Source organism: Perissodus microlepis, chromosome 10 (assembly GCF_051167445.1).
Source record: "Perissodus microlepis isolate ML-2025 ecotype Zambia chromosome 10, ASM5116744v1, whole genome shotgun sequence".
Classification (NCBI taxonomy): Eukaryota; Metazoa; Chordata; class Actinopteri; order Cichliformes; family Cichlidae; genus Perissodus; species Perissodus microlepis.
The window spans coordinates 17,492,447-17,518,904 of record NC_140470.1 but is presented as its reverse complement, the minus strand read 5'-3'; the positions used below and the strand labels follow the sequence as shown (position 1 = coordinate 17,518,904).

The following is a 26,458-nucleotide window of genomic DNA, read 5'->3' as shown; positions in this document are numbered from 1 at the left end:
TGTGCAGCACTGCCGGTTGAGCTTGACTTTGTTGTCTGCTGTTTGGCTACAAATGAGCAGATATTAATGGGGATTTTCCAGGTGCTGATATTCTGATTCAAGCTGCTTATAAGCTGTACAGAAACCTAGTGATTTGTGCAATTTGACCACTGTTATGTGTTGTTTCAACATCTTCCAGGGCCAGAATGATCCAGCATTGAGACACTTTCAGAAACTGATCACCTCTCTTTTCACTGTTCAGTGACAGAACTTTAACTCGCCCTTTTTTCTCATCTCGAGGTAAAAGTGAAGGGGCATTATGGGTAATGGTCTAATGGCCCCGGAAGGCTAGTGTCCCAGTTTTCTGCACTTTGGTGTAAATGATCTATGAGTCTCCTTTGGACTACCGTGTGGCTATTGATGTGAAGATTCACTTTTGTTAGTGCTTGTGTGCCGATAACATTACCAGTTATAATCTACCATCTGTCACAGGTGACCTATGAAGCCCATAAGGAGTATTTGGCGAAGATGTATGAGGAGTACCAGCGACAGGAGGAGGAAAACATGAAGAAGGGAAAGAAAGGCTCAGTTTCCACCATCTCCGGCCTCTCTGCCACACCTGCGCCTGTCGTCAATGGCAACTTGGAGATTGATGACAACTCCCAGACGCAGACACCTGAGAGTGAGGCGGAGTACAGCGAGGGGGCCGGCGCAGACTCACGCAACCTCCTCGCAGAAGGTGCGGTGAAGAGACCTAACGGAGAAGCACTTACACCTGGGGAGCAAAGTGCAGGTCCAGGCGTGAGAGTGGAGGTCCATGACCTTCTGGTAGACATTAAAGCAGAGAAAGTAGAAGCCACGGAAGTAAAGCTGGATGACCTGGACCTGTCTCCTGAAGGTCTTGGTGGAAGTGTAGGTGGAGGAGGTGGGGGAGGAATGGAAAATGGACCTCTGGTTGAGGTAGATTCTCTCTTGGACAGTGCTTATTGCAGTGTGGTTCAGAACCTAAATGGGAATCTGGCGCCTAAAGATGACACATCTGGTTCGGGGGTTGGAATGGGGACAAACCTCGGGCTTTCAGGAGTCAGCCTGGATGATGATGGGAACATGGGTCCCCTCATCACATTGGCGGATGAGAAAGACAGTGTCCCGAGCAACAACGGATTTCTCTTCAGTAAGGTAGGATTAGTATTACTGTGCTGCCTAATCCTTCTTAGAAACATTATTTGGGAGAGTAAAAAGGACTAAGTTTTCCTCAAACCTGAAGCTGTACTGTTTTTCCATTTTTCCCCAATTATTCCTTCCAGGTTGATGAGAAGTTGCTTCCAGCTTTGGCAGCCACAGACCCCCTTGTACTGCCCAGTCCAGATCAGCCCACTCCATCCGGCCCAGCCCCAGCTCACTCCACCACCAGCGCTAGTGATGACCTCAGCCTGCTGGCCCACATGACCAGCTGCGGCTCTGATTTAACACAGACCCAAAGCCACACTACCGGGGAACTTCCAGAGGATGGGCCCTTCAAGATCCAAAGCCCTCTTGCTGACATCAGCTCAATTGCTGAGGCTGAGAGCCAGACCCAGGGAACCTCTAGACCAGATTTCCCAGAGGGAGAGGGCACAGCCGGTGCAGACGGAGAGACTGCAGGGCTTAAGACTGGAGGAGATACAGCCAGCACCACCTCTGACACGGAGAGGTCAGATGATGGGAAAGACAAGGACACAAAGAAGATCCAAACTACTGCAACCACTCAGGTGTGTTTAAGTGTGTTCAGCTGGTTAAGAGGGAGCTCCTCACATGTTGTGTACACACTGGTCAGCAAATAAACTAAGTAACTCTGCCATGAGGTGTTATCCTGCACATATGAGTGATTTTTTTTTTATTTCCTTGGCTGTATTTATCAAAATGTTTAAAAAGTTATAATGTGAATGCATTAAAATAAAAATAGAAAAAAGTGTGTAATCATCCTTACAAATCGCATTAATACCTATTGTCTTTCATCTAATACCTCATGACTTTCAAGTGGCTGCAGTGCCTCATTATTTTACCCTTGCTTGTTGGAATTTTGTGTAATAAAATCACAGAAAGCTGGGGAAAGTGCTTTTTCACCTCCCCCACTGAGATTTATCCTCTCAGTTTAAGGACTGAACAAGTGAGCCACTGGTCACAAGCCTGCCTCTCTACCCTGTCCAATGTGATTTGTGTTGTGATTAAAATAAACAGTTCAGCAGCAGTCCTGTTTTCCCGGCCAAAAAGCTGAGAAGCTGCCCACACACGAGCTAAGTTTCAGCAACCGATCAGTGAATGCACAATGAGAGTCTTCTGTGTTTTTTGGGGGGCTTTTTTCCTGTGGTTTTGACACCTTAAATGAAATTGAATTTCATCGATGCGTGTATGCCAAGTCTTATATTAGACCAAATGAGCTTCACTTGCTTATTCAACAACTGTTACAGGCCCTCCACGGTCGCACTGCAGCCCAGTTGGAGAGGGACCTACGCGTTGATTTGGGTTTCAGGGGTATGCCCATGACGGAGGAGCAGCGGCGTCAGTTCAGCCCAGGCCCGCGCACGACCATGTTCCGAATCCCAGAATTCAAGTGGTCTCCAATGCACCAGAGGTTGCTCACTGACCTGCTGTTTGCCCTGGAGACAGATGTGCATGTGTGGAGGAGGTGAGTTCGATGCTGTGTTCGCCAGGTGTGTGTTAGTTGACCATTTTTAGTCATTTTACGCCTCGTTTTAAATAAACTGATTATGCTAAAGATCTGAATCATGTGACAGCTATATTGTGTTTTCCTGTTAGAAACTATGTCTTACTTTCAAACGGTTTGCATTTTATTCTCTTCCAGCCACTCCACGAAGTCGGTGATGGACTTTGTGAACAGCAATGAAAACATCATCTTCGTCCACAACACGATCCACCTCATTTCTCAGATGGTGGACAACATCATCATTGCCTGTGGAGGCATTCTGCCTCTCCTGTCTGCTGCCACCTCCCCTTCCGTAAGTGGCTCTTCTGCACCCCTCTGTGGTAGGAGGGAAAACTGCAGGTCGACAGCTCTTTCACAGGCCTGTTACTGGAGCGTTAAAGCCCACACAGACTTGTTTTTTTTTTTTTTTTTTGTATGTGTGTGTGTTTTTTTTGTTCCCCTTGCAGCACAGATCTTGTGTGCCTTGATAGGGTTATTTCCCTGAATTAACCTATAAAATCACAGTAGACAAAATTTTAAAAAAAAAGACTTATAAACGAATTTAACTCCCAATTAAACCAGTATGTGCAACTGTCAACCTAACACTTCTTAACAATATTTAGTTCTAATCCCTTCAATTAACCGTTTTCGTTAGCTTGATAGCCTATTGTTTTAAGCGTTTTTGCATTTTAACCTTTCTTTTCCTCTCTGTGTTACATGTGTTTTGTGTATTTTCTTGTCTTTTTTTCTCTCTGTTTTTGTCTGTTTTGCATGTGCAGAATTCTAAGAGTAGTGCCAACACTGTAAGTTTGCAGTTTCTTCCTCTTTTTCTATTCTACTAATACTTAGCTCTGGTTTATTAACCATTGTGACTGACACTAACCCTTGCTTGTCTGACATCCATAGTGTTTCTGCGTGTTGTGCTCCTCTGCTGCTTACCTTATATTGTCTAAATCTATTGATTTCTTTGTCTCTGTTCATAAAGATTAAGTATGTCAACCCAGTTAGAATACTATGTGAATATAGGGGGTGAAAAAGCCTAAAAAGCCACAGGGTGGATCAATAAGAAACAAAAGGGAGAAGATTATTTAGGGGGTATATAGTCTGCTTATATATTTTATAAGAGAGTATTTCCAAACGTCCTTGGGGGTTGCATCTGCTAAGCCTGTCCCATTTGTATCAACGCTAAAGAAGGCAAGAGGAGCCGGACCCCAGAGGGGGTCAAAGGGAGAGGAGGTGACCCCTGTTCCTGGGGGAGGAGGCGCAGGGGGAGAGGTGCGTAAAGAGCTTGAGACTCTCATCATCACCAGAAGAGCTAAGAGCACCAACCCAAGCCCTTCTGTCTTCACCTTGTGTGTCTGTTATCCCCCAAAATGTCTGTGCTCACTTGCTCTGATGAGCCACCAGATGCTTGCGCTGTCAGCTCTCCACAGCCCTGCACGTCCTGCTTACTGAAGCAGAGACACAGAAAACTACACCACTTGGTTTTGACCACTGCAATGCTGCCTTCAGATTTTCAATGTAGTCGCACCACAGTTTGATAAATCAAGGGGCCCATAAGATATTCAAGGCTAGCCCAAGTGTGTCCACACTACTGCTGTTAATGCTAAAAACCCACACTGTCTTTGCCACAACCCCACTGTCACCGTTATATGTGTGTCACCAGGCTGTACTTTGTGTTTTGTAGAACACCTCATGTTGCCAAACGTCATCATTATAAGTATGTTTTTCACTAAACCAGCATGACACTCAAGGTTGCCTTCCGTGTTTGTTGTGCAACAGCCAGCCGTGACCGTTTTGGTCCTGCTCATTGCAAGGCGCGACTGCATATTTTTTAAAGGTTTTTTCTGTTGTTTGTTAAAATAATAAGATAACTCAGGATTTCTTCATCCCTCCTAACTTCTGAGAGCATCCAGTGCGTTGTGTTTAAGTGCCAGTTTTTCACTGAATAACTAGCGAGCACGTGTTGTGTTTTCCCTCTTTCGCAGACGGAGTTGGAGAACATCGAGGCGACGCAGGGGATGTCTTCAGAGACGGCCGTCACTTTCCTCTCTCGTCTCATGGCCATGGTGGACGTGCTGGTGTTTGCCAGCTCCCTCAACTTCAGTGAGATTGAAGCGGAGAAGAACATGTCGTCAGGAGGACTGATGAGGCAGTGCCTCCGCCTCGGTGCGTCCGAGTTGAATCTCTTCAGTGTTTATAAAATGTTTAGATGAGCTGATTCTTAGTCGAGACCAGCAGTTCTCAACTACGAGGGCCGCAGGAAGAAGTGCAGGAGGAGCATGGGTGACCAGGTCAAGCTAAATTATCAGGCAGCTGTTGTGTTTTGGCAACTATCAGCTTCTGAAGGCTACGTGCAAACTGCTTCATGGCCTTGTTGCATATGACTGGAACTGAAAGTTACTTATGTCAGCATTAAGATTACTGAACAGTTTTCAAATTAAATGTGTAGTTTTAAAGTTAAACATGTGAAAATATGCCAGTTTTTATTTCCCTGAGGTTTAAAATGCTTTTTTGTTTATCGCTATTGGAATAAGTATTTTTAAATTATACAGATATACTGTAGATAAGTCCATCCATTTTTATCTGCTTAGCCAATTCAGGTTTTGGGGAATTGGAGGCACCTTGGGTAGAGAGCTTAGAGAAAGAGAGGGACAACCACTGGAGATTTGAAAATAAAAAAACAAATAAATTTTTTGCTAATTGGCAAAATAACCGCAACAAGCTTTCATTCCAAAATAATTGTTGATTCCCTTTACACCATCTTGGAGGCAGTCCTGGCTAACTCTTGCTAATAATTGGCTGTCTCTGTTGTGGACCACCTTTTTATCATTTAGCAGCTTGTGACAAATCCCAGGTCTCAATCCCAGATGACCCCCATTTTTCACAAGCTAGCTCAAGCTGACTAACAAGGAATCCATGCAAGAGGTTTATGTAAATAAAACATTCATTAGAGAGAAAACAAACATGAACTTGAGTGGAAAACCCAGGTGAGCTGCTTTAGCCGGTGAAAGCAGGCCACGACCGCCTCAGTAGGAGGTTCATCACAGGGTGCTTCCAGTGGATCCAGATTACTTATATTTAATCTCTGAGTCTTTCTGTCGCTGTACCTTTCTAAGGAGGAAAGATGGAAGGCAGTTCCTCAGTTTGAGAGCTCCAGTGATTGGTTAATTAGCTGATTATTGACTTATTCAGTGTTTTAGAATCAAGTAGAAATATTTGATTGCTGGCAGAGCACATCAGTTTACTTAATTTCTTAGATTATTGTAAGTGGAGTATTTCTAGGATGACCTTACATTTCTGCTACACCATATGAAATGTAATTTCTGATGTAGGGCAGAGAAATGATCACATCACAAAATAAAAATCGTTCTTTGTTTGTAACGTATGGGTGCATGTATGTGTGCTTTAAATAAATGCTTATACACGCTGCAGTCACGACATGCATGACTTCAGGACATCCCCTGTTTGTTTTTTTTCTTGAAATGTAAAAGCCGACTCCATTACACTATACTTACCTGTTTTTTCCTCTACCTCTCCGTCTCGTTCAGTATGTTGTGTGGCGGTTAGGAACTGCCTGGAGTGCAGGCAGAGACAGAGAGATCGGAGTTGCAAGTCCTCCTTAACCAGCAGCAAGTCACAGGACAGCCTCCACAGTGCCTCCACCGCCAGCAAGGTAGCACACGCATGAATCGAGGACGCATCCAGCAACACCTAAAACTGTCACAGAAACATGCATATGTATGACACGCCACCTTTTGATATCCTGTCTTCCATATTTAGCAGGATCCAGACAGACTTCTCCAGGATGTAGACATTAACCGTCTCCGAGCTGTGGTTTTCAGAGATGTGGTAAGCGTGCGGGTGTATTTTTGGTATATACAGTATTCGTCTGGTTATAGATACAGGGAGCAAAAAAAAAAAAAAAAAAAGATGCCTGAGTGTTTCTCTGCTGAATAACTTTGTGTGCGTGTGTTGTTTTGCTGCAGGATGACAGTAAGCAGGCTCAGTTTCTGGCGCTGGCAGTTGTTTACTTTATCTCAGTTCTCATGGTTTCGAAGTACCGGGACATTTTGGAACCCCAGCGAGAGATTGGCAGATCTACCAGCTTATCCGGGAGAAGCATCCGCCACGAGATTAACTCCCCAACCAGTACAGGTGACCTTTGTTTTTCTTTTGCTCCATCATCCTCCACATGCAAGCATGATTTTGGATGTTTGCATTGTTTGACCAAACAATAATACTGATAAGAAGACTCAATATGACACCAATAAAATTTAAAAAAAAGAGAAATTAAGGGTGTTACTTAAAAAAAAATGCTTTAAAGCATTAGTCTTTTTTTTTTAGTTGAACATCAAAGGTCAGTATGTTGTGGAATTTCTTGATAATCCAATCTGCACTGAGAAAATATACTTCTTTAATTGTATCAGTGTTTATCCATAAAAAAAAAATCTTCCAAATTTCTCCAGAACATCCATCCACAGCCTTCTCCGACCGCGACAAACAGACCCCCACCCCTGTGGATGACTCCCCTCGTGCCGGCCTTCCACACACAGACTCGGGCATTGGAGAAGAGGGCCATGTGAGCGGATCGCTAAACGGTTCGGAGATGGGTCTTGGACTCGGGCTGGGCCTGGTGGGGAGAGAGACGGATAAAGACAGAGACAGAGACATCGGAGGAGGAGGAGGAAGTGGGGGAGGAGGCACAGATCTGTTATGCAGTCTGTCATCTGATGTTAGAAGGTCACAGGAGAGCCTTTTGGATTCTCCCCATAACCCCGGCTCCACCCCCAACGCTAGTCAAGCCCCGCCTTCGTCCATCTCCAGCATCAGTCAAACAAACAAAGGCATCAATGTCAAGGTGGGCGTGTGATTCCAGCATCCACATGAGCCTAATTCTGAGAAAACAATAGTCAGCACGTATCTTTAGATCTCTCAGTTGTAGTTTCTTTAAATATTTGAAAATCACTGTATTTTATTTTAACTAATAGAAATCTGGTTTAATGCAGTCAAAATGTATGTATCCATTTATGTTTACCCTATACTGTAGAGGTCACGTGAATTTTCTATTACTTTTATCGCCTGTATTTGTAGCTGGTTGATTACCTGAGGTTAGATGCTCCTTTCAGTGAGCTTATGTGTGATTAGAACATACTCACTTTTCCATGTTAGATAAAAGAACAAAATAAAACCACCCTTCAAAGCAAAATTTAGTGATGCGCCTCATAAGTATCGTGTTCTGTCTCTCGTTCGCTGCTCTCGGGAATGCAGGAAATCCTGAAGAGCCTGGTGGCAGCTCCTGTTGATGGAGGGGACTTGGGACAGGAGTCTGGGCCAACTCCCTATCACCCAGACCCTGCCTTGAAGACGCACCCCATGCTGCCCATGCAGTTCCACTCCTTCGACAGGTCAGTCCCAGTTTTTGGACCTACGTGGGGCGTAAAACAAGCAGAGGTATTAGCTTCTGTGCAGCCTGACACATCCATCAGTTAACCGATTTTGGGTACAGAGACATATTAGTGTAGTGCTGTTTGTCAAGTTGCTTTGTACCAGTTTTAGAAAAACAGTGGGTGCAGAAACCGATCGTTGCCTCATATGTGGATAATTCTCACTTTGAACAAAGTTATTTTGATGGTAACATTTACAAATACACACATTGTGCTCCCCTGCCAGCAGTCTGTGATATGTTTTGTTTGATGGTGACTACAATGGCACAAAGACAAGAAAGGCAAATGCAGCTGAGTGGTTTGAGTAAAATGGATGCATTAGTTTGAAAATTCAGTTTAAAAAAAACCCAGTAATGTTAATTTTTGTTTATCAGCAGTGATAGCAGGATAGTTCGGATTTTAGATTTAGATACTTGGACACGATGGGGGATGATAAGTTTAAAAAAAGGTTTCAGTTTTTTGCTGACGACATACTGATATCTCCTGTACAGAAACAGGAAACAATCACATCTGTATTATTAGTAGTTTTGAAATGCATGCTCGCCCTTTCACAGTTTTAACTGTTATGTTGACAATTTTGGAAGATTAATCAGATCTCTCTCTGTATCTCTGCACAAAAGAAAGACCTGCACTTGTTTAAAAAAAATAAAAAGCATGTTCGCAATAGTTTTACCTTTCTTTGACATTTAAAATAGTCTCTAATATTGCTGCTAAGCTCCCAGTAGTCTCTACATCTGAAAAATAAATGTCCTTGTTGCTCCCTGATTTTTTTTCAGCTGTTATGAATAAAAAGCAGAAATTACTCTTTGAGAGGACGTCTCGATATCTTTGGGGACATTACTGGGCCCTGAAATTCACTGGTACTAAAAGGAATGTGAAAAAAATGTAACGATGATGATTCATAGGTAGAAAAATTGAGTTTGCTAAAAGAAAGTTTTCTGTTTCTTAGGTCAATTAATACATTAATTACATTAAGAAACAGTAGTTTCTACAATGAAAGACCCCTCCCTGAGCCTGCTTATGCTGGAGGTTTCTTCCTGTTAAAAGGGAGTTTTTCCTTCCCACTGTCCCCAAAGTGCTTGCTAATAGGGGATCATATGATTGTTGGGTTTTTTTCTCTGTATATATTATTATAGGGCATGGATGGGCAACTCCAGGTCTCGAGGGCCGGTGTCCTGCAGGTTTTAGATCCTTGATCCAACACAGCACTCGAGGCCTGGAGTTGTCTACCCCCGTTGTAGGGTCTGCCTTATGATATAAAGCACCTTGAAGCGACTGTTGCTGTGATTTGGCGCTATATAAATACAATTGAATTGAATTGATGTTTGCACATCTGTCTGAAGAAGAACTTACCCCTTGAAAGCCTAATAGGAAGAAGTTAGTGAGGGTGGTCTACCCTTGGAAAAACTCAGAAACTATTCTAACTTTATTAATATATACTGAGGTGTCAAAACTCATCATTAGTGTTACAAAGGACGTTTTCAAATGTCATCTTCGTGGGGAAAAGAGTTTATTCTATTCTATTTTATTTATTTGGTGCTGTAGCATACAGTAAAACCCAGTGATTTGACAGTCTGACCAAGCACTAGGCGACAGTGGGGAGGAAGAACTCCCGTTCAACAGCAAGAGACCTCCAACAGAACCGGGCTTAGTGAAGGACAGCCATCTGACATGACTGGTTGGGGTTTAGGACGGAGACAAAACAGAAAAGAGGATCATAGAGAAATGGCAAACAGCAAATGGGATGCACCACATCGCATGCAGTGGTCGTATATGCATATATGGAGAATTCAGAGGGTAGTGGAAGTGACGCACTCAGAGCGTCATGGGATGTCCCTCAACAGTCTGAGCATATAGAAGCTTAACTTAGGGATGATTCAGGGTCACCTGACCTACAGGGTTTATTAGAAAGCATAGTTTTAAGATAAGTCTTGAAAATGGAGAAGGTGTATGTCTCCTGAACTATCTCTCACTGTACTTTTACAATAAGCCTATTTCAAGGTCTAGACGTAACAAATGCATGGATACATGTTTGCCTGATGCCTTTATGTCTCGTCTTTCACAGGAGTGTCGTGGTTCCAGTCAAAAAGCCTCCACCCGGCAGCCTGTCGGTCAACACTGTGGGCACGCCCACCACTAGCGGAGGAGCCTCAGCTGGCAGCACACCCAACATTTTTGCTGCTGCAACAGCAACACCCAAGAGCATGATCAACACTACAGGTGGGAGAGAACACACAGCTGTAGCGCACGCTTAACCCACCCATGTCTTTTTGAACCTATTCGTGTAATTTCGACGTGCATATATTCGATATTTTACTCATAAAGACTTTTGCCCAGTTGGTAGTGTGTGTGCTAAAGGAGATAGAGCACACAGAGAACTGCAGCATGACAAAGGTGTTTGTGTAAAAGGCCTCAAGCAGCTCAGAAACCGCTCAATCAAGCAGGGTTGAATTTCTTCTTTTGTTACAAAAAGTCTTTGAAGCTTCACGCTTTTGTCCTTTAACAGGCAGAGCAAACTGAACCAGCAGATCCTTTCAGGGTTAGTTTTAGCTTGTATATGAGGGCAGATGAAGGAAGTTGCAGACAGTGCAGCAACTATAAGAAACTCATCTTATGGTGGACGTTGCACATATGGCTCATACTTAATACTGAATGCAGAACAAACAGAGAGATATTGTCTATTAGATGATCCTTGACCCAAATTTAGGATAACGACAACATCAGCAGACTTGCAGATCATCCTTTCTGAGTAGAATCATGCTCAGCAGATCCACTGCAGCAGAGTGGATTTCTATTTGAGGCTTTGTCAGCCTGTTAGACATATTGTACTTTATCATACATGCATAATGGAGAAGGAAGGGATTTGTTCTCTGGAATGGATTCTGTATATTGATTGAAAAGCTTTTTTCTCAAACCGGGGCCATTACCAAAAGGACAAGCAGCAGCATATCCAGTTCCTTTATTACTACCATTACTGTTAACTTCATACTAATCTTGGTTCTTGTTACTATCGTGCTTTTTCTTTTTATCATTTTCCCTCCTGTCCAGGTGCCGCAGATTCGGCCTCCTCATCCTCATCTTCCTCTTCATCTTTTGTCAATGGTGCAACTAGTAAGAATCTGCCAGCGGTGCAGACAGTGGCACCCATGCCAGAAGACACCATGGAGAATATGAGGTCAGAACTCTCGCCATCATACAGCCTTTGGCCATTTCATTTCATTGGTTCAGTTCCATCCTACTTTATTTTGTCCCCCTGTCTCCGGCTTTTGTTTTTTATGTTAAATTGTCTTTTTTCCTGCCTCATTCCTGTCCCTTCATCCTCCCTAAAGATTTCTCACTTCACTTACACGTTCATTACAGGATTATAGGGTAAGATGAAGTTTTTTCTGGACTGATGTGGCTGTGGACATTTTTATTAGGCTCATGTAAGACACACCACATTTGACATGCTAAACTAATCAACTGCAAAAGACGGGTTCAGGTATCGTTCCATCAGCTAATATCAGCTAATATTAATCATCTTCTAGCCACACATATTATATGTTGTCATGCACACGTACCCCTGACACTTCTCACTTACCGTACAGTATGATGCTCATCACCTCTGATATGAAAACTTTGTATGAAAACGTCACCACTTACTAATTAAGACCGTTAATGTCTTAAGCTCAACAGTCTTTTTTTTGTATTTGTAAACATGTAAATGAACTTGTCATTAACAAAAATCTGTTTTGTCTTCAGACTTTATAGGTGTCACTAAAAAAATTATGATCATCTGCAATATGAGGTCTTTACTAATTACCAGTTAGCGTAATTAGCAGTATTCCTTTACCATTGTAGGAGTTTGCACTGTAACTTTTTTGTTATACTCTACTTAGACATGTTAGCAGATACAGTCATGTGTAAAAGCAAGTTTTCGCAGGAACCTGTGCAGTCCTGTGAAAAAAAACTAAGTACACCTTCACGGAATTAAGAAGGTAAGTAGCAGCCAGGTGCTGCTAATCGAATGCACCTGATTAATTGATCATCGCCACGTGTGAGCATCTCTATAAAAGCAGATGTTTTGGCAGGTGTGTTTAAGCACAATGCCGCAATCTTCCCCAAGTTTACTCCAACGTCAGAATGTGCAATGCTTAGGGAAACTGCAAAAAACTCAAGAACTACATCTCAGACTCCACATAGTAACACTGCTTAGGTTTGCAAAGCTGCACAGTTGAACAAACCACAACGAGACCAAGTGAAGATGTTTAGCTGTAATGCACAGCACCATGTTTGTCAGCACGGTGGTGGAGGGGTGTGATGTTGGCTTGTTTTTCAGCCAAAGAACCTGCTTTTTGGCTCTTTTTGTTATACCAAAGTATTTTAGAGTAAAACGTGAGGCCATCTGTCTGTCAGATAAAGCTTGGCCCAAATTGGGTCATGCAGCAGGGCAATGATCCCGAGCACAGCAGCAAATCTACAACAGAATGGCTGAAAAAGAAAATAATCAAAGCGTGGCAATAATCCAGTCAAAGCTCAGACCTCAACCTGATTAAATGTGGCGGGCCCTCAAGAGAGCTGTGCATAAATGAATGCCTGAAATCTTCAGTGAACTCAAGCAGTGCTGTAAAGAAGAGTGGGCCAAAATCGCCACACAGCGATGCAAGAGACTGATCATTACTTTGCTCTGTAAGGTGAATCATGGGGTTTACTTTCGCTGGTTTTTCACAGGACTCCATACAGTTGTGTAAAAAGTTTTTTTTCACATGGCTGCACATGTTCTTCTAAAAGTGCACACACACAGGAGTGGGTGGGTGCGTGTGCATGTCTCCCTTAATCAGTGCGCATGTCTGCACGTGTGTTTTTATGTGTGTGTGTGTGGTTTGTATTGCAGTGCCTATTGTGAGGTGGCGCAGTGTGCGCTGCGCAGCGGTCAGACGCCCCCTGAGCTCAAGTCTTTTAGCTCTCTGGCTGGCTTCCAGGCAGCCCCCCGAGATGCAGGACAGTGTTTTAGGCAAGGAGATACTCGTCCTGTCCCCATGCCCCTCCCTCTGCCCCTCCTCCACCACACACCCTCTGCCACGCCCAACCACGACTAAATGTTCCCAGAATGCCATGCAAGAAAGGGCCGACTTCCTCAACAGCTTCAACAATTTTTCAGTAGCAGAGTCAACTCTGTCATTTCTGGCATGGTCATCTCCTCACACTAACCCCAAACTCCAGGCCAGACCTGAGTCGAGATGCTTGTTTTAACCTTCACCGCAGCTTTCGCAAATCATCTGGTTCTCCGAGCAGGTTAAAACAAAACCACAATTGGTAGATTAGCGACCCAGGTCTGTTTCAGAGATCGCATTACCTAAAAAGCCAGGAATATAAATTTCACTGCCATCGCGGCTCCATAATTGAGTCTGCTGCTTTGTACTCTTCATGTCTCAATTTCTAAAGAATGGAAAAGCATTTAAAATGCAGCTGTACACACATAAAGACGCAGTATACCATTCAAGAGACAAGTCTGGCAGTTTTTCAGGTTCAGTTTTTATTACACTTTAACCTTCACTCATCCCACAGTGCTAAGCTGACCGGCTAACAATTATCCTTTCTAACTCATCTTTTTCCTAGTAATACTAATACAGACATACTGCTTCCATACCACACCATCGTTTTTTTCTACATTCTGTGTCCGACTCGCACATTTTTCTATTTCGTTCGCCTGCTTTTTCTCTTCTCCTGTGTCCTGTGCCTCCCTTCCTTGTTCTCACGTGTCTCCACATATTTCTTTCATTCACATTTGTCCCTTCTCGCCTACTGTATATCCCCTGAGATTTTTCCTCAAATGCTCTTGTACCCTCATCTGTATGTTGCTCATGTTATCGGCACGCCTATCGTTTTCATCCTTGTCTCTCGATTATCTCCGCCACAGTATCACCACAAAGCTGGAGCGCGCTTTGGAGAAGGTGGCCCCTTTGCTCAGGGAGATATTTGTGGACTTTGCTCCGTTCCTGTCCAGGACGCTGCTGGGTAGCCATGGGCAGGAGCTGCTCATAGAAGGTACAGGTGCTGTACACGGCTCCTTTTTCTCTAACTGGCGTCTCTCTGTGGAGTCTCCTCATTCACTGTCCCTCACAGTAATGTTTGTGTGCGTGAGACAGAGTGAGATCGAAAAAGAGTGAGTGGAGGGTTGAGAACGAGGTGATGAGTGTGTGTGTGTGTGTGTGTGTGTGTGTGTGTGTGTGTGTATGTGTGTCTTTGAACTGGCTGCTTCACCCATTCGTCAAGCAGGTAGGATTTTGCACTGTTTCTATTCAGCTAGCTAGATGTGTCAATATTTTTAGATAAGATTATACCAGTTTTAGCGTTACGGGTGTAAGAGATTGTACTAAATGCGTTGCAGTCCTGCCTCTGCTCACCTGCTTCCTGGTGTCCCTCATCTTTTTCTCCACCGTTTGTTCTTGTCTTTTCTGTGGCATGCTGTTTTTAAACTTGTCTACGATGATTGTGCACAGCAGCAGAAACCGCTGACACTACAGTGTCTTCTTGATGATATTTTTGTATCTTGCAGTGGTGTGTATGTGTGTGTGTGTGTTTGCATGCGTGCGTGTGTGTGTGTGTGTGTGTGTCACAGAGAATAAAAGAGAGGCTCCTGACTGTGTTGTATGTGTCTGTGCCACAGGTCTGGTCTGTATGAAGTCTAGCACGTCTGTGGTGGAGCTCGTAATGCTGCTCTGTTCTCAGGTTGGTAACTTCTCACCTCTCCTCTCTGTTTCTTGATGAAATGTCCTCACGCTTTCAATCAGTTCTGTCAAAACCTGACGTGTCTAAGTGTTTTTGAAAGGCTTTTTTTTTTTCGGGTGGGGGGGGTTAGAGCACACCGGAAGCTTCAGAGTTATTGATCTGCCCTGTGAGGCAGGGACGACTGTGTAATAAGCGCATTGCAGATGTAATCTAATATCACAGCATAGTTTTCCCTCAATAATAATAAAATCAGGGCTAGAATTGTGACATATGCAAGGTTTAAGTTTTACATAAAAACACATTATGTCACAGACATTACATCTTAATTCGTTTTGTCTGGCTCATTTATCCGTCTGCTATCACAGTAAGCCAGTAAGCTCAGTTTTCTTCAATAAAACTCCAAGCGAGAGTGACACTTACCTTCGCAGAGCCTTTCACAAGTGGAACCTGTCACCAGCTTTTCTTTTCTTTTAAGTTGTAAAGTTTCTCAAAGCGCTCTTGTTCTTTTAGGCGTTCATTCCCATAGTCTCGCTCTCCATTTTCTTCATCTTTACCTCTATGTCATCTTCTCTCTCGCCTTTTGTCCTCTTACATCTTCAGCCGTGGTCATTTTTAAATCGGTGTTTCAGGAGGAACTGCTTTCACCTCGTACCACTCTCCACACTGCCCTTCTCTTTACCACTCCCTTTTCTTTTCCTCTCTGTTCCACTTCTGGGTGGCTGCTCGTCAGCATGTATAGTATTACCATTGGCTCCGGCCTTGTCTGCCATTAGAGACCCGGGAGAGCAAACCCTAGCCCAGAAATCGATCCTCCGGATGGGGGGATGTAACAGGAGATAGTCCCACGTGTCCTTCACAGCCTTAAGAGCCAGTGGAGCTAATGGAGGTCTGATAGTTTGAGGCTTTCAGCAGCACTCTTACCCTTCTCCACTCTCCATTCTCTCACAGACAGGAGCATTTTCACTTGTTTCTTTCATCTTTCCTTTGATCAGTGTTGCACTACTGTGCACTTTTCACACAGTCAATGGTAAATGATGAAACTGTTTATGTCCTCTGAAATAAAGCTTTTTTTTAAATTTCTTTTTTCCTTTTTAAGCCTTTTACGTGTTGATCAGCTCGTCCAGTCAGGGTCTGATGATGTAACAGCATTTAGTGTGAAAGAATGAACAAATGTTTGACCAATTAAAGGAAATCCCTGATATAACAAATGCAGATGCCTTCACACAGGTTCACTGCAGTACTGTGTATTAATAATCAAGGGTTTCTGGCATGTATTAAAAAGCCAAGAAGGCATAGTTGTTGTTGTTTTAATTAGCATCATTGAAGATAAGTGGCTTTGAAGGAGGAATCATAGTTTAAAAGGATGGCCTGGATGATTTTAGATTAGTGGAAAAAATACTTCAGTATTATTGGTTGAAAATATCAATTACCAACACATATTTTATCACTGTGATGCTGGTCATTAGGTTGATGTGTAATGAAAGCAAGAAGGCCAAGAAAGCAGGACACTTGTGTTGTCATGGTTTGAGGAAATGCTGGCTGCAGATCAGTTTTGTCCTGTATTGAAACTTCTCTATCCTGATGAGAGAGATCCTTTCCAGTATATGACAGTGCCCCCATTGCATGTCACGAGAGCTCAGTGAAAGTTTGAGTATGAAGGTCACTAGATCACAACGATATTGAACGCCTATAGCAGACGAATTCTGGGAGACCAGTTTTCTCCACTTTCACTATCAAGGCACCAAATGAGGGAATATCGTTTGGAATAATCATCCCTCCTGTAGAGTTCCACGCGATCAATATCGGATCAGTGAAGCTGCTCTGGCAGCATCTGCTGTCACCGCGTTTCTGAGGTGCTTTCAGCAGGTTTCCCAGGCAGGAACTTCAACCTACTGCAGGCTAAAAGAAAAATTAAATTCAACACTCCATTAAAACATGTTTATGGGAACTGAACCGTCATGTGTTTTCTTTGTTTTTCATCAAATACAAAGATATTCAGATGTAACTCTGAATATGGTACAAATATATTATAAATTGTAATTGCTGTATATACTGATATGTAGTGTAAGCTGTAGTAGATACTACATGTGTATATACTTTGCATTGCATTGCATTTGCATGCCCGTGCTATAATATTGTTTGGCTCGTCGGTGCTGGTTCCAAACTGATTTACTTGATAAACTTGAGAAATGTTTAAAAATGGGGCGGTAGATGTGGTTGCTAGGCAATATAACAGCATCATAATATAGCATCCTTTCTGATCTAGCACAGGTGACTCAGAAGGGAGTATGCTAATTTAGATTCTGGCAATATAAAGAAAATGTGTTTGTGACAAAATTATATGATGCATTTTATAAGATTTCACAGGTGCATAAATGGATTATTTTAGCTTGTTGCTAGGCAACGTGATGACGCCTTAGTGTCTGATATGGATAAGAACCATCAGGGCACCAAGATGTACCTGCATGCCAAGTTTGGCTGCTCAACTCCCGATGAGCTAAGAGGAGTTTGCAAACAAACAGACACCCAAACAGAGTTTTTGTGTATCGTAGTAAGATTACCTGTGAGTGTTCAATGATTACAATTTAATTCTTTAAAACAAAGAAATGGAGAGCAGAAGTAGAAGGCAGCATAGCACAGAAACACTCAAGTAAAGTACTTGTAAATCCTATGTTTTATTTCATATTTTATTGAAGTATTTGGGTAATTGTATATTGCGCCACTAGTCATTCTGATGCTCTGATCCACTTTCATGAGCCATTGTAAAACCAACAGTAAATGAATTAACATTTAGTCTCCAAAATAAACTGACTACATGGTTAGAACATGAATAAAACCAGTATAAAATGACCCGTAGAGGTGTGTGTGTGGCATGACCTGTTCATCATTTACCCTTTTTTACTCCCAGCCGTGGTTCATCGTACTCTTTTTGGTGTCTCTTCTACACTTAGGAGTGGCAGAACTCCATTCAGAAGAATGCTGGACTCGCTTTCATTGAGCTTATCAATGAGGGAAGGTAATCCATCACACTTAATGATTATCGCAGCAGATCACTCTGTAATTCACACATTAACACTAATTCTGTATCAGTGCTTAACAACTAATGGGTGTGATAGAGCCCTAATGAGAACCTTGCCAGGATAAGTGCACAGTGCCATGTGTGACCAGCAGGAAGTCGAATCATTATTGTGCAATTACATTTGCAGCTGATTTGAGCCGGTCTAATTTCAGTGCTTGCAGTTTTGCTTTTCCTTTTTACTCTAAACTACCCGAGTATCAGTGCAAACCCAACAAAGAAAGCACAAAGTGGAAAACGACAGCATTGCATTGAAAATGAAGCAGATGTTAGCTGAAATCATTAGCCATTCTTATTGCTGCACTTCCCATCTTGTTGAGAATTTATGTTTTCTCTAAGTAGAGATGGTTCCTTCCATTTTATTTTATTCTTTTGCTCTTTTTCCACTTACTTCCACTGCCAGACTCCTGTGCCATGCCATGAAGGATCATATTGTGCGCGTTGCCAATGAAGCAGAGTTCATCCTGAACAGACAGAGGGCTGAGGATGTACACAAACATGCTGAATTTGAGGTATAAGCACAAAACACAACTTCTGTTTGTCACTTGCTGTATGTATGCGAGCAAGAAGCCACAGAAACTGGACGATATGTATTGCTTTCAACGTTTTTAAAAAAATCAGCAGTGCAGATAAGTGAAGTCCTTTTGTTTTGTGAGTGCTTCAGGTATATGTTGTTCAGGTTTATCTGGTCCATTTTCCAGAAAGCAGGTTCAACAAACTAACTTTGAACTCTGGGTTGGACAAATTTAAGTTTTCAGCTCCAGAAATAAGGTCAGTAAACTCTGCGTTAAGAGTAGGGATGGGTACCGGTATCCGGTGCCATGATGGCACCGGTTCTGACATAAACGGTAGTAACCAGACCGAAAAGCAGCGCACATTTCGGTGCTTAATTTCAGTGCTTTTTTTTCCTGAGCTGTGATATACTTTAGATTCTAGCCAATCATTTTACGTTTCCGAGGATAGTAGGCGGGTCCAGGTACGTACGTTCTTTTAGAGCAGAGCTACAGATTAAAAACGCCCAAGGCAAAGCGGTCAAAAGTCTGGCTGTACTTCACAGCAAAATATGCAAACTCAGCACCCTGCAACAAGTGCTTTAAGGTGATACTGTGATACTGTCAAAGGAGGTAACACCTCGAATCTGATGAAACACCTGGCGACGCATAGCGTTTTTTTTAAAAGCCAAAAAACGCACCGTATTTGATAGCTTGCTGCGAGCCCTCACACCATGCACATCTACTGCGGGTGGGTTGCCTGTTATCGGACCCGGAGCAACATCCCCCAAAAACCCGAAGAGTAGAGTCCTGGCCCCTAGCCCTGCCAGTGTAGCAGAAATGATGACGGATGATGATGGCAGCAGCAGCCGTTCTTCTCTGCGTGAGTAGCTTAATGTTGTTCGTGTGTAATTTACTTTGAGTAGGCCAACCACGTTATTACATTAATGCATGTAAGGTGAACTAGCAAACACCGTCGTAGTTACATGCGGCTGTCTTCTTGTTTGATGGCAGATACTCCCTTCACCCTGGCCAAAAAGGCTAAAATGACCAAAGAAAAAGTGGAAAACCGTTAAACATGAGAGGTTTTTGGACAAAGTTTGTGTTTTTTCCATTGTTGAAGCACTGCTTCCAGCCAAGAGTGATACCATATATTCCCCATAGCTGCAGAAAAGGCTAACATTGTTATCTTTTTACAAAGAAACAGCTGAACATGAGAGGTTTTTGGACCAATTTTGTGTTCTCCATTCTTTAAGCACCGGTATGAGCACCGTTTAAGCACCGGCACCGTTTCAAAAGTACCGGTTCTGCACCGGTATCGGATAAAACCTAAACGATACCCATCCCTAGTTAAGAGCATGCATAAGTAATGGAGCAAAAAGCCATCATTAATGGAGCTCTGATACCAAGAGACACCATGGCAACAAGTAAATAATAAGCAGAGCTTATTTTTATCCATTGGAATATGAGTGTGAGTCAGTGTGGGCCATGACTTTTATCTTATGAGAAAAGAGTCAATTCAACCATCGTCTAAGTTTGGGTCAGCAGTCTCTGTGGATAAGCCCAGCCACTACCCACAGCTCATGACCGCAGTTGAGTGTCGGACCGTACACTGATTTCTAAATCAAATTTTTACACCCAGTATCACTGATTTAGATGATTTTTAGTGGAAATGGCCTCAAAGTTTTCAAACTGTGAATTTTCAGACACTGAAACCTTTACAAATTATGCATCTAATAACTGCATATCAATGTATAATCGATGCATATCGAGGCATATATTTGCAGCCTGTTTAACTTTACAAAGTTTCGTTCTGTTTTATTGTCATGCTCCCACTTTTTCTGTCACTGTGAGCGATTACAGCATCACAAATTATTGTGTTTAAATTTAATATTTAAACTTTAGTTTTAAAACATTTGCAAATATTTCTGTCACAGAAGTGAAGTGACTTGAAAAAACAGCTGCATTATTGTTCAAAGAATCACGGAGTTAGAAAGATGTAGCCTGTTATTTTAAACTGTTCATAAATCCATGATGTCCACCGATTGCTGTCTATGCGCTGACATCATTGACTGATCATAAAAGCACTTATATAGCACTATATCTAGAAGCTAATTGGGATTTCACGTCTGCAAAGACGTGAAATTGTGCGATGAATTCACTCTGCTATTCATTTTTCTATCAGCCTTACAAATGAGGAACTAAAACCAGACAGCAGACAGGTTCACAGAGTCTGTTACCGCAATAAATGCCTCAAAGTTTTATTCAACTCTTTTTGGAACAGAAAACTCAGTTTTTTCTCATCTCAGGGTTGACAAACAGCCTTGATCCTCCAAGAAAATGATAATCAACTAATTCCCATGTTGATATTTAAGAGTAAATGGACTATCAGTATATTTTTTTATTTAAACATTTTTTACTGAAGTTTTTTTTACATTAGATTGCAATTGACATTTTCGGAATAACTTCAGATAAATCTTGTTAGCATATGTGCAATATAAGATAAGCCGTTATCCACGCGTGTATCGGCCTGATGTGTAAATACTAAGGATCCTCATCTGATCACCTACTGACTCCTTGTCAGCACCATGTCCTCGTCACAGTAATGGTCCACGGTCTTGCTGTTTCTGGTCCTTGTTTAACTTTCCACGTCCCCCTCTCCTCCAGTCTAACTGTGCGCAGTACGCTGCAGACCGAAGGGAGGAGGAGAAAATGTGTGATCACCTCATCAGCGCCGCTAAGCACAGAGATCATGTGACTGCTAACCAGCTGAAACAGAAGATCCTCAACATCCTGACCAATAAGCACGGAGCATGGGGAACAATGTCACAGAGGTAGACCATCACTGTGTAATCTGACGAGTGATCCCTGCAGGAGTATGAGTAATGAGTCAGATTTTGATATAAATTAATGAAATGGGTAATAAAAATGTGCAGTATCTGACTCCTAATATATTTACTGCCTGGAAGCATCAAGAGACTGATGTCCTTGTTTTGTTTTAATGCACTTCAGCTTTTGCTCATCCAGACCTTCCTACAGGCTGGCGGCCACATGTGATGTAACATGTAACATCTAACCTTATCCATCCTTCATCCGTTATGCCACTATTGAAGTAACTGTTGGTTGTTTACAGTTCATAACTCAATAATATTTGTTTTTCTTCTTTATCTAAAAGCCCGTTATTGGTGTTTGTAGAGTTGTAAAGGCCCTCATGGTCAAATGATGCCCTTTATCCTAATAACGAGGAACCTTTTAGACTGTAGGAAATTAGTTTGGGTGGTTTTTAGCATACATGTCACATATAACGTCATCTCTGTCTTTAGACAAGTGCCTCAACTGAAATTGCTCATCTTTTTTCCTCCCGACTTTCAGCCAATTACACGACTTCTGGCGTCTAGACTACTGGGAGGACGACCTCAGGAGGAGACGGAGATTCGTGCGAAATGCCTTTGGATCTACTCACGCCGACGTGCCGCTCAAAGCTCTCGATGAGTACAGTCAGTAATGTTTACTAACATACAAATATTGCATTGTTTTGTTTTGTTTTTTTCCTGCATATTCTAACATGCTCACTTAAACATAAACAGGTACAGAAGATGAGGAGAAGGGACTCAAAAAAAAGAATTTCCGGAGTCAGTCGGTGGTCACCCAAAACCCGGAGGCAGAGCTCATGCTGGAGGGAGACGATGACGCTGTTAGTCTGCTGCAGGAAAAAGAGATCGATAACCTCGCTGGTAAGAAACAAACAAACACACACACACACAGAGACACACACACAGACTTTGTTACAGTTCAGCTGAACAATAAACTCTCTGACTCTTGTTTTTAGTACGTTTTCGTCCGAGACTTTTTATCTCCAAAGGCAAGTTTGACATTTGAAAGCTTTGCAGCTAATCTAACCGTCTGGCTGATTTATCTCACAGAAGAAGATTAAATCACAATTCACTAAAAACTGATGCAAATCAGATCAAACACCTTGTTTAATCCAGTGATTCCCCCCCGGCTTTCATAACCGATCGGTTGTTTCCAACAGAGGGGAAAGAAGCCAATGACTGGTCAATCTTAACTAACATAAAATGACCCTAATGTGCTGTTTTATATTCTCCTGTGATCATGCTTATTGGCATGACCCGGATACTTGTATAACTACCTATAGTAATACCTGACCCTTTAATTTGTCCCCACAGGTCCGGTGGTTCTGAGTACTCCAGCTCAGTTGGTAGCACCAGTGGTGGTGGCTCGAGGCACTCTGTCCATCACTACTACTGAGATCTACTTTGAGGTAGATGAAGAAGATACTGCCTTTAAGAAAATGGACCCTAAAGTAAGAACAAATCATTTTTCTTTATAAGTGATCAGTGCACAGAAAGAGAGAGGAGGAAAACCTGTAAATTACAGGGTTAATTTATAAGTCTTTCTTTGTGCTTTTTTCCCCAATAATGTGCATCTTCATTAGGTGCTTGCCTACTCGGAGGGTTTACATGGCAAATGGATGTTCAGTGAGATCCGAGCTGTGTTCTCCAGACGATACCTGCTACAGAACACTGGACTAGAAGTCTTCATGGCCAACAGAAGTAAGTCTCCAGAGTTCTTACTGAAACGATCATACTCACAGGTGACACTGCAATTAACCCGCTTTAGTATAGAATGACTACACTACCTAATCTGTTTAAATGTACTCTTGGATATTAGCTCAGTGTTAAGTGAGTGGTTCATTTTAAATCAGCATTAACTGTATCTTGTTCTCCCTCTAGCATCTGTGATGTTTAACTTCCCCGACCAGGCCACCGTTAAACGGGTGGTCTACAGTCTCCCGCGGGTCGGTGTAGGAACGAGTTACGGTCTGCCACAGGCCAGGTATGCACAGCTCTGTCTTCGAAGGGCAATGCCAAGATTTGATAAATGGAGAATTAAATTTCGTGTGTGTGTACATTTCAGGCGGATTTCCTTGGCCACTCCTCGCCAGCTGTTCAAGTCATCCAACATGACGCAGCGCTGGCAGCGGAGAGAGATCTCTAACTTTGAGTACCTCATGTTCCTCAACACTATTGCAGGTGAAGTCCACTTTAAATGAGCGCTGACTCTTCTACCTCTGGACCTGTCAATGATATACGTGTGAACAGAAGATCGGTCAAGCACACAAATCTGGCTGATATGTCCAAACATTTCTGCTGAGTCATACGGACATTTCTTATTCACTGTGAAGTTTTTTAGCAGTTTAAACTTATTTGGTTGCTTCGATTGCCAAGGATAGAAAACGCACACTTCCATTGTGTATTTCCTTCATTGGTGATTCTATAAACACTTTAATGAAGAGGGCAGACAAAGAAGGTGACAGATTTGTAATAAGATGAATGCTTTGTCTGCAGTTTGCCAAATTGTTCTTTATATACTAGAAAACAGATTTAGAAAAATGAATAAAACCACTTGTTTTAATACATGTCGAGATACTGAGTAAGTGTCAGAAGCACACAAAGAAACTGAGTGAATATTTGTTTAACTCCTGGCATCATTTATCAACAGTTTGTACTCGTTGATAAATGATGGGCGATCGTGGCTCAAGAGTTGGGCGTTTGTCTTATAATCGGAAGGTTGCAGTTCGAGCCCCGGCTCCGACAGTCTCGGTCGTTGTGTCCTTGGGCAAGACACTTCACCCGTTGCCTACTGGTGCTGGTCAGAGGGCCCGGTGGCGCCAGTGTCCGGCAGCCTCGCCTCTGTCAGTGCTCCCCAGGGCGGCTGTGGCTACACTGTAGCTTGCCATCACCAGTGTGTGAATGTGTGTGTGACTGGGTGGATGATTGTGTATAGTGTAAAGCGCTTTGGGGTCCTTAGGACCAAGTAAAGCGCTATACAAATACATTTACCATTTACTTTTATCTCTCTGCTTGACTTTCTTTTTTTTTAACTAAAAACATGCGTCTTTAGTTAATGAATGTATAACATTTCATCTTGGCTCAGCGGTTCGTTAATATTTCAGCACGAGTCCGGCATAATGGATGTGTAAGATTTTAAAATATTTATAGCAACATTTTTTTTCCCAGAGTAACATTTACACAGACATTTTATAGTTTGTTATAATCTAAGAGTAGTGTGTGTGTGTGTGTGTGTGTGTGTGTCCTTGCAGTTTATAACAAGACTAACGCCACACTGTTGTCGCTGATCGCTGTTGTGTCTTCTGCAGGGAGGACCTATAATGATTTGAACCAGTACCCTGTCTTCCCTTGGGTCTTGACCAACTATGATTCAGAGGAGCTCGATCTCACACTACCGGGCAACTTCAGAGACCTTTCCAAGGTTAGAGCTCCCACCCATAAAACTCTTTATGCACCTTTTCCACTTTCCTGCGTGTGTGCTACTTGGATATGCTATCAACTCAAATGAATCAAAGTCACAAAATAGCATTTACGGTACATAATGTACCAAGGAATAGCACAAATCTCTCCTTATCACATCCCCACCAAGAGCGTATATACCCCGCTATGCAGAAGAACGCTAATGTGTGGTTTCTCTTCAAAGTATTCATCCAGTTATTTCTCTCTGATTTCTTCTAGCCAATCGGTGCCCTGAATCCCAAACGAGCAGCATTTTATGCTGAGCGCTACGAGACATGGGATGACGACAGCGCACCTCCTCACCACTACACAACCTTATACTCCACAGCTCATTCAACACTGATGTGGATGCTCAGAATAGTGAGTGCCTACTTAACACACTTATGAACTGGAAACAGCTAATTATACACATGCCAGACACTCAGGGCTTCTTTTCACATGAACTTGTCTGTTTTTTGTTCCTGTAGGAGCCCTTTACCACATTTTTCCTCAGCGCTAATGATGGTAAGTTCGACCATCCAGAGAGAGCCTTTTCTGGCATCGGTCGCTCGTGGAGGAACTGCCAGAGGGACACGGCTGATGTGAAGGTAACGTGGAACAACCTACTGAAGTGACTGGTTTGAGGTTGTTGGACTAGATGTATTCAGCATAAAATCCATCCGCACTGAGATCTAACACCAGGAACATGAAATTATGATTTTCTTCTTTCATTTCCAATTTGAAAGTATTTAGAAGTGGCCTCATGGAACTCAAGTGGTTAACATATTTGTTTTGCATATAAGGAAAGGTCCTCAGCTTGATTCCAGGAGGAGGCACAACCCCAGTTTTGAGGGTTTGCAAGCCAGCAGTGGTCGCACACCAGGATAAATGGGAGTTTTGCAGGGAAGGAAAAGGCATCTGGTGACAAATCTGTGCCAGATCAGACATGTGGAGCCATTTGCTGTGGTGACCCTTTGGGAAATAAGGGAGCAGCTGAAAGTACCATATGTGAAATATTTGATAATAATTTGCTAAAGGAGCGTCAATAATTGATGTGGATTTTTCTTAGATCCAGTTAACTAAAGCTGCAGCATAGTCTGTTATTATACTGAGAGTGCAGAGGGTGGATTGTTAGATGTTCACCAGGCTAGGTATTTTGTGTGATTTTGGTTTGTTGGCTGTGTGTTTGTTTCTGATCTTGGGGTAGGGCTGTGCGATATGACCAAAATCTCATATCCTGATACAAGAATTCTATCGTCTGATAACGATATAAATCACAAAAATGTAACATTTTCTGTAAATTCTGTGAATCTCGGGCAGCTCGACTTGCAGGAAGTGTTTCCAGCTGCGCGTCATGTAGCTGGAGTCGAGTGTTTTAACCGATGCATGAAACGATACATTTTTAGACATAAGTTGTAACGGCCGCTGTTTTCTTTGAGTATTTATTACACAGCGTGCTGCGGGGAAAAGCCTGTTCTAACGTTTGAGTCTAAGGTTTATTTTTTAGCACCTGGCGGCTCTTTTTTACTTCTCATCCGTAAATAAGCTGCTCTTTCACGTGATTCAGTTTATTTTGAAAAGTCTCGACAGGATCTTGAGCTTTATTGTGAAAGATTTATGTGGAACATAAACAAGCGGACACGCGATGGATTTACCGTCATTGTTGCTAACCACAATGCATAAAAACAGGCGCTTGTCCGTTGGTAGTGTGGTTATATTAAATATAAGAGAAAGAGAGAACTTTAAGAAATTAATAT

At 42.5% G+C, this 26,458-nt stretch overlaps 1 protein-coding gene across 19 annotated transcripts in view; it reads left to right on the top strand.

The window, feature by feature from the left end:
- Positions 1 to 26,458, top strand: part of nbeaa (neurobeachin a) — a 103,140-nt gene that overhangs the window by 70,302 nt on the left and 6,380 nt on the right. For 2 of the 19 annotated variants that reach the window (XM_084942556.1, XM_084942552.1), the window contains exons 22-49: positions 472 to 1,158; positions 1,287 to 1,730; positions 2,430 to 2,647; positions 2,825 to 2,978; positions 3,445 to 3,468; positions 4,654 to 4,834; positions 6,217 to 6,341; positions 6,449 to 6,517; positions 6,655 to 6,823; positions 7,135 to 7,526; positions 7,937 to 8,073; positions 10,178 to 10,332; positions 11,161 to 11,287; positions 12,986 to 13,105; positions 14,012 to 14,145; positions 14,762 to 14,823; positions 17,775 to 17,839; positions 18,303 to 18,411; positions 21,058 to 21,224; positions 21,763 to 21,887; positions 21,978 to 22,124; positions 22,578 to 22,714; positions 22,847 to 22,964; positions 23,145 to 23,247; positions 23,329 to 23,444; positions 24,572 to 24,684; positions 24,942 to 25,082; positions 25,190 to 25,309. In XM_084942556.1, coding sequence (XP_084798682.1) covers positions 472 to 1,158; positions 1,287 to 1,730; positions 2,430 to 2,647; positions 2,825 to 2,978; positions 3,445 to 3,468; positions 4,654 to 4,834; positions 6,217 to 6,341; positions 6,449 to 6,517; positions 6,655 to 6,823; positions 7,135 to 7,526; positions 7,937 to 8,073; positions 10,178 to 10,332; positions 11,161 to 11,287; positions 12,986 to 13,105; positions 14,012 to 14,145; positions 14,762 to 14,823; positions 17,775 to 17,839; positions 18,303 to 18,411; positions 21,058 to 21,224; positions 21,763 to 21,887; positions 21,978 to 22,124; positions 22,578 to 22,714; positions 22,847 to 22,964; positions 23,145 to 23,247; positions 23,329 to 23,444; positions 24,572 to 24,684; positions 24,942 to 25,082; positions 25,190 to 25,309 — 4,659 coding nt within the window. Of the gene's footprint in view, positions 1 to 471; positions 1,159 to 1,286; positions 1,731 to 2,429; positions 2,648 to 2,824; positions 2,979 to 3,444; positions 3,469 to 3,856; positions 3,941 to 4,653; positions 4,835 to 6,216; positions 6,342 to 6,448; positions 6,518 to 6,654; positions 6,824 to 7,134; positions 7,527 to 7,936; positions 8,074 to 10,177; positions 10,333 to 11,160; positions 11,288 to 12,985; positions 13,106 to 14,011; positions 14,146 to 14,761; positions 14,824 to 17,774; positions 17,840 to 18,302; positions 18,412 to 21,057; positions 21,225 to 21,762; positions 21,888 to 21,977; positions 22,125 to 22,577; positions 22,715 to 22,846; positions 22,965 to 23,144; positions 23,248 to 23,328; positions 23,445 to 24,571; positions 24,685 to 24,941; positions 25,083 to 25,189; positions 25,310 to 26,458 lie in introns of all 19 variants that reach the window. The other 17 variants (XM_084942567.1, XM_084942565.1, XM_084942562.1 and 14 more) reach the window with 12 other exon arrangements.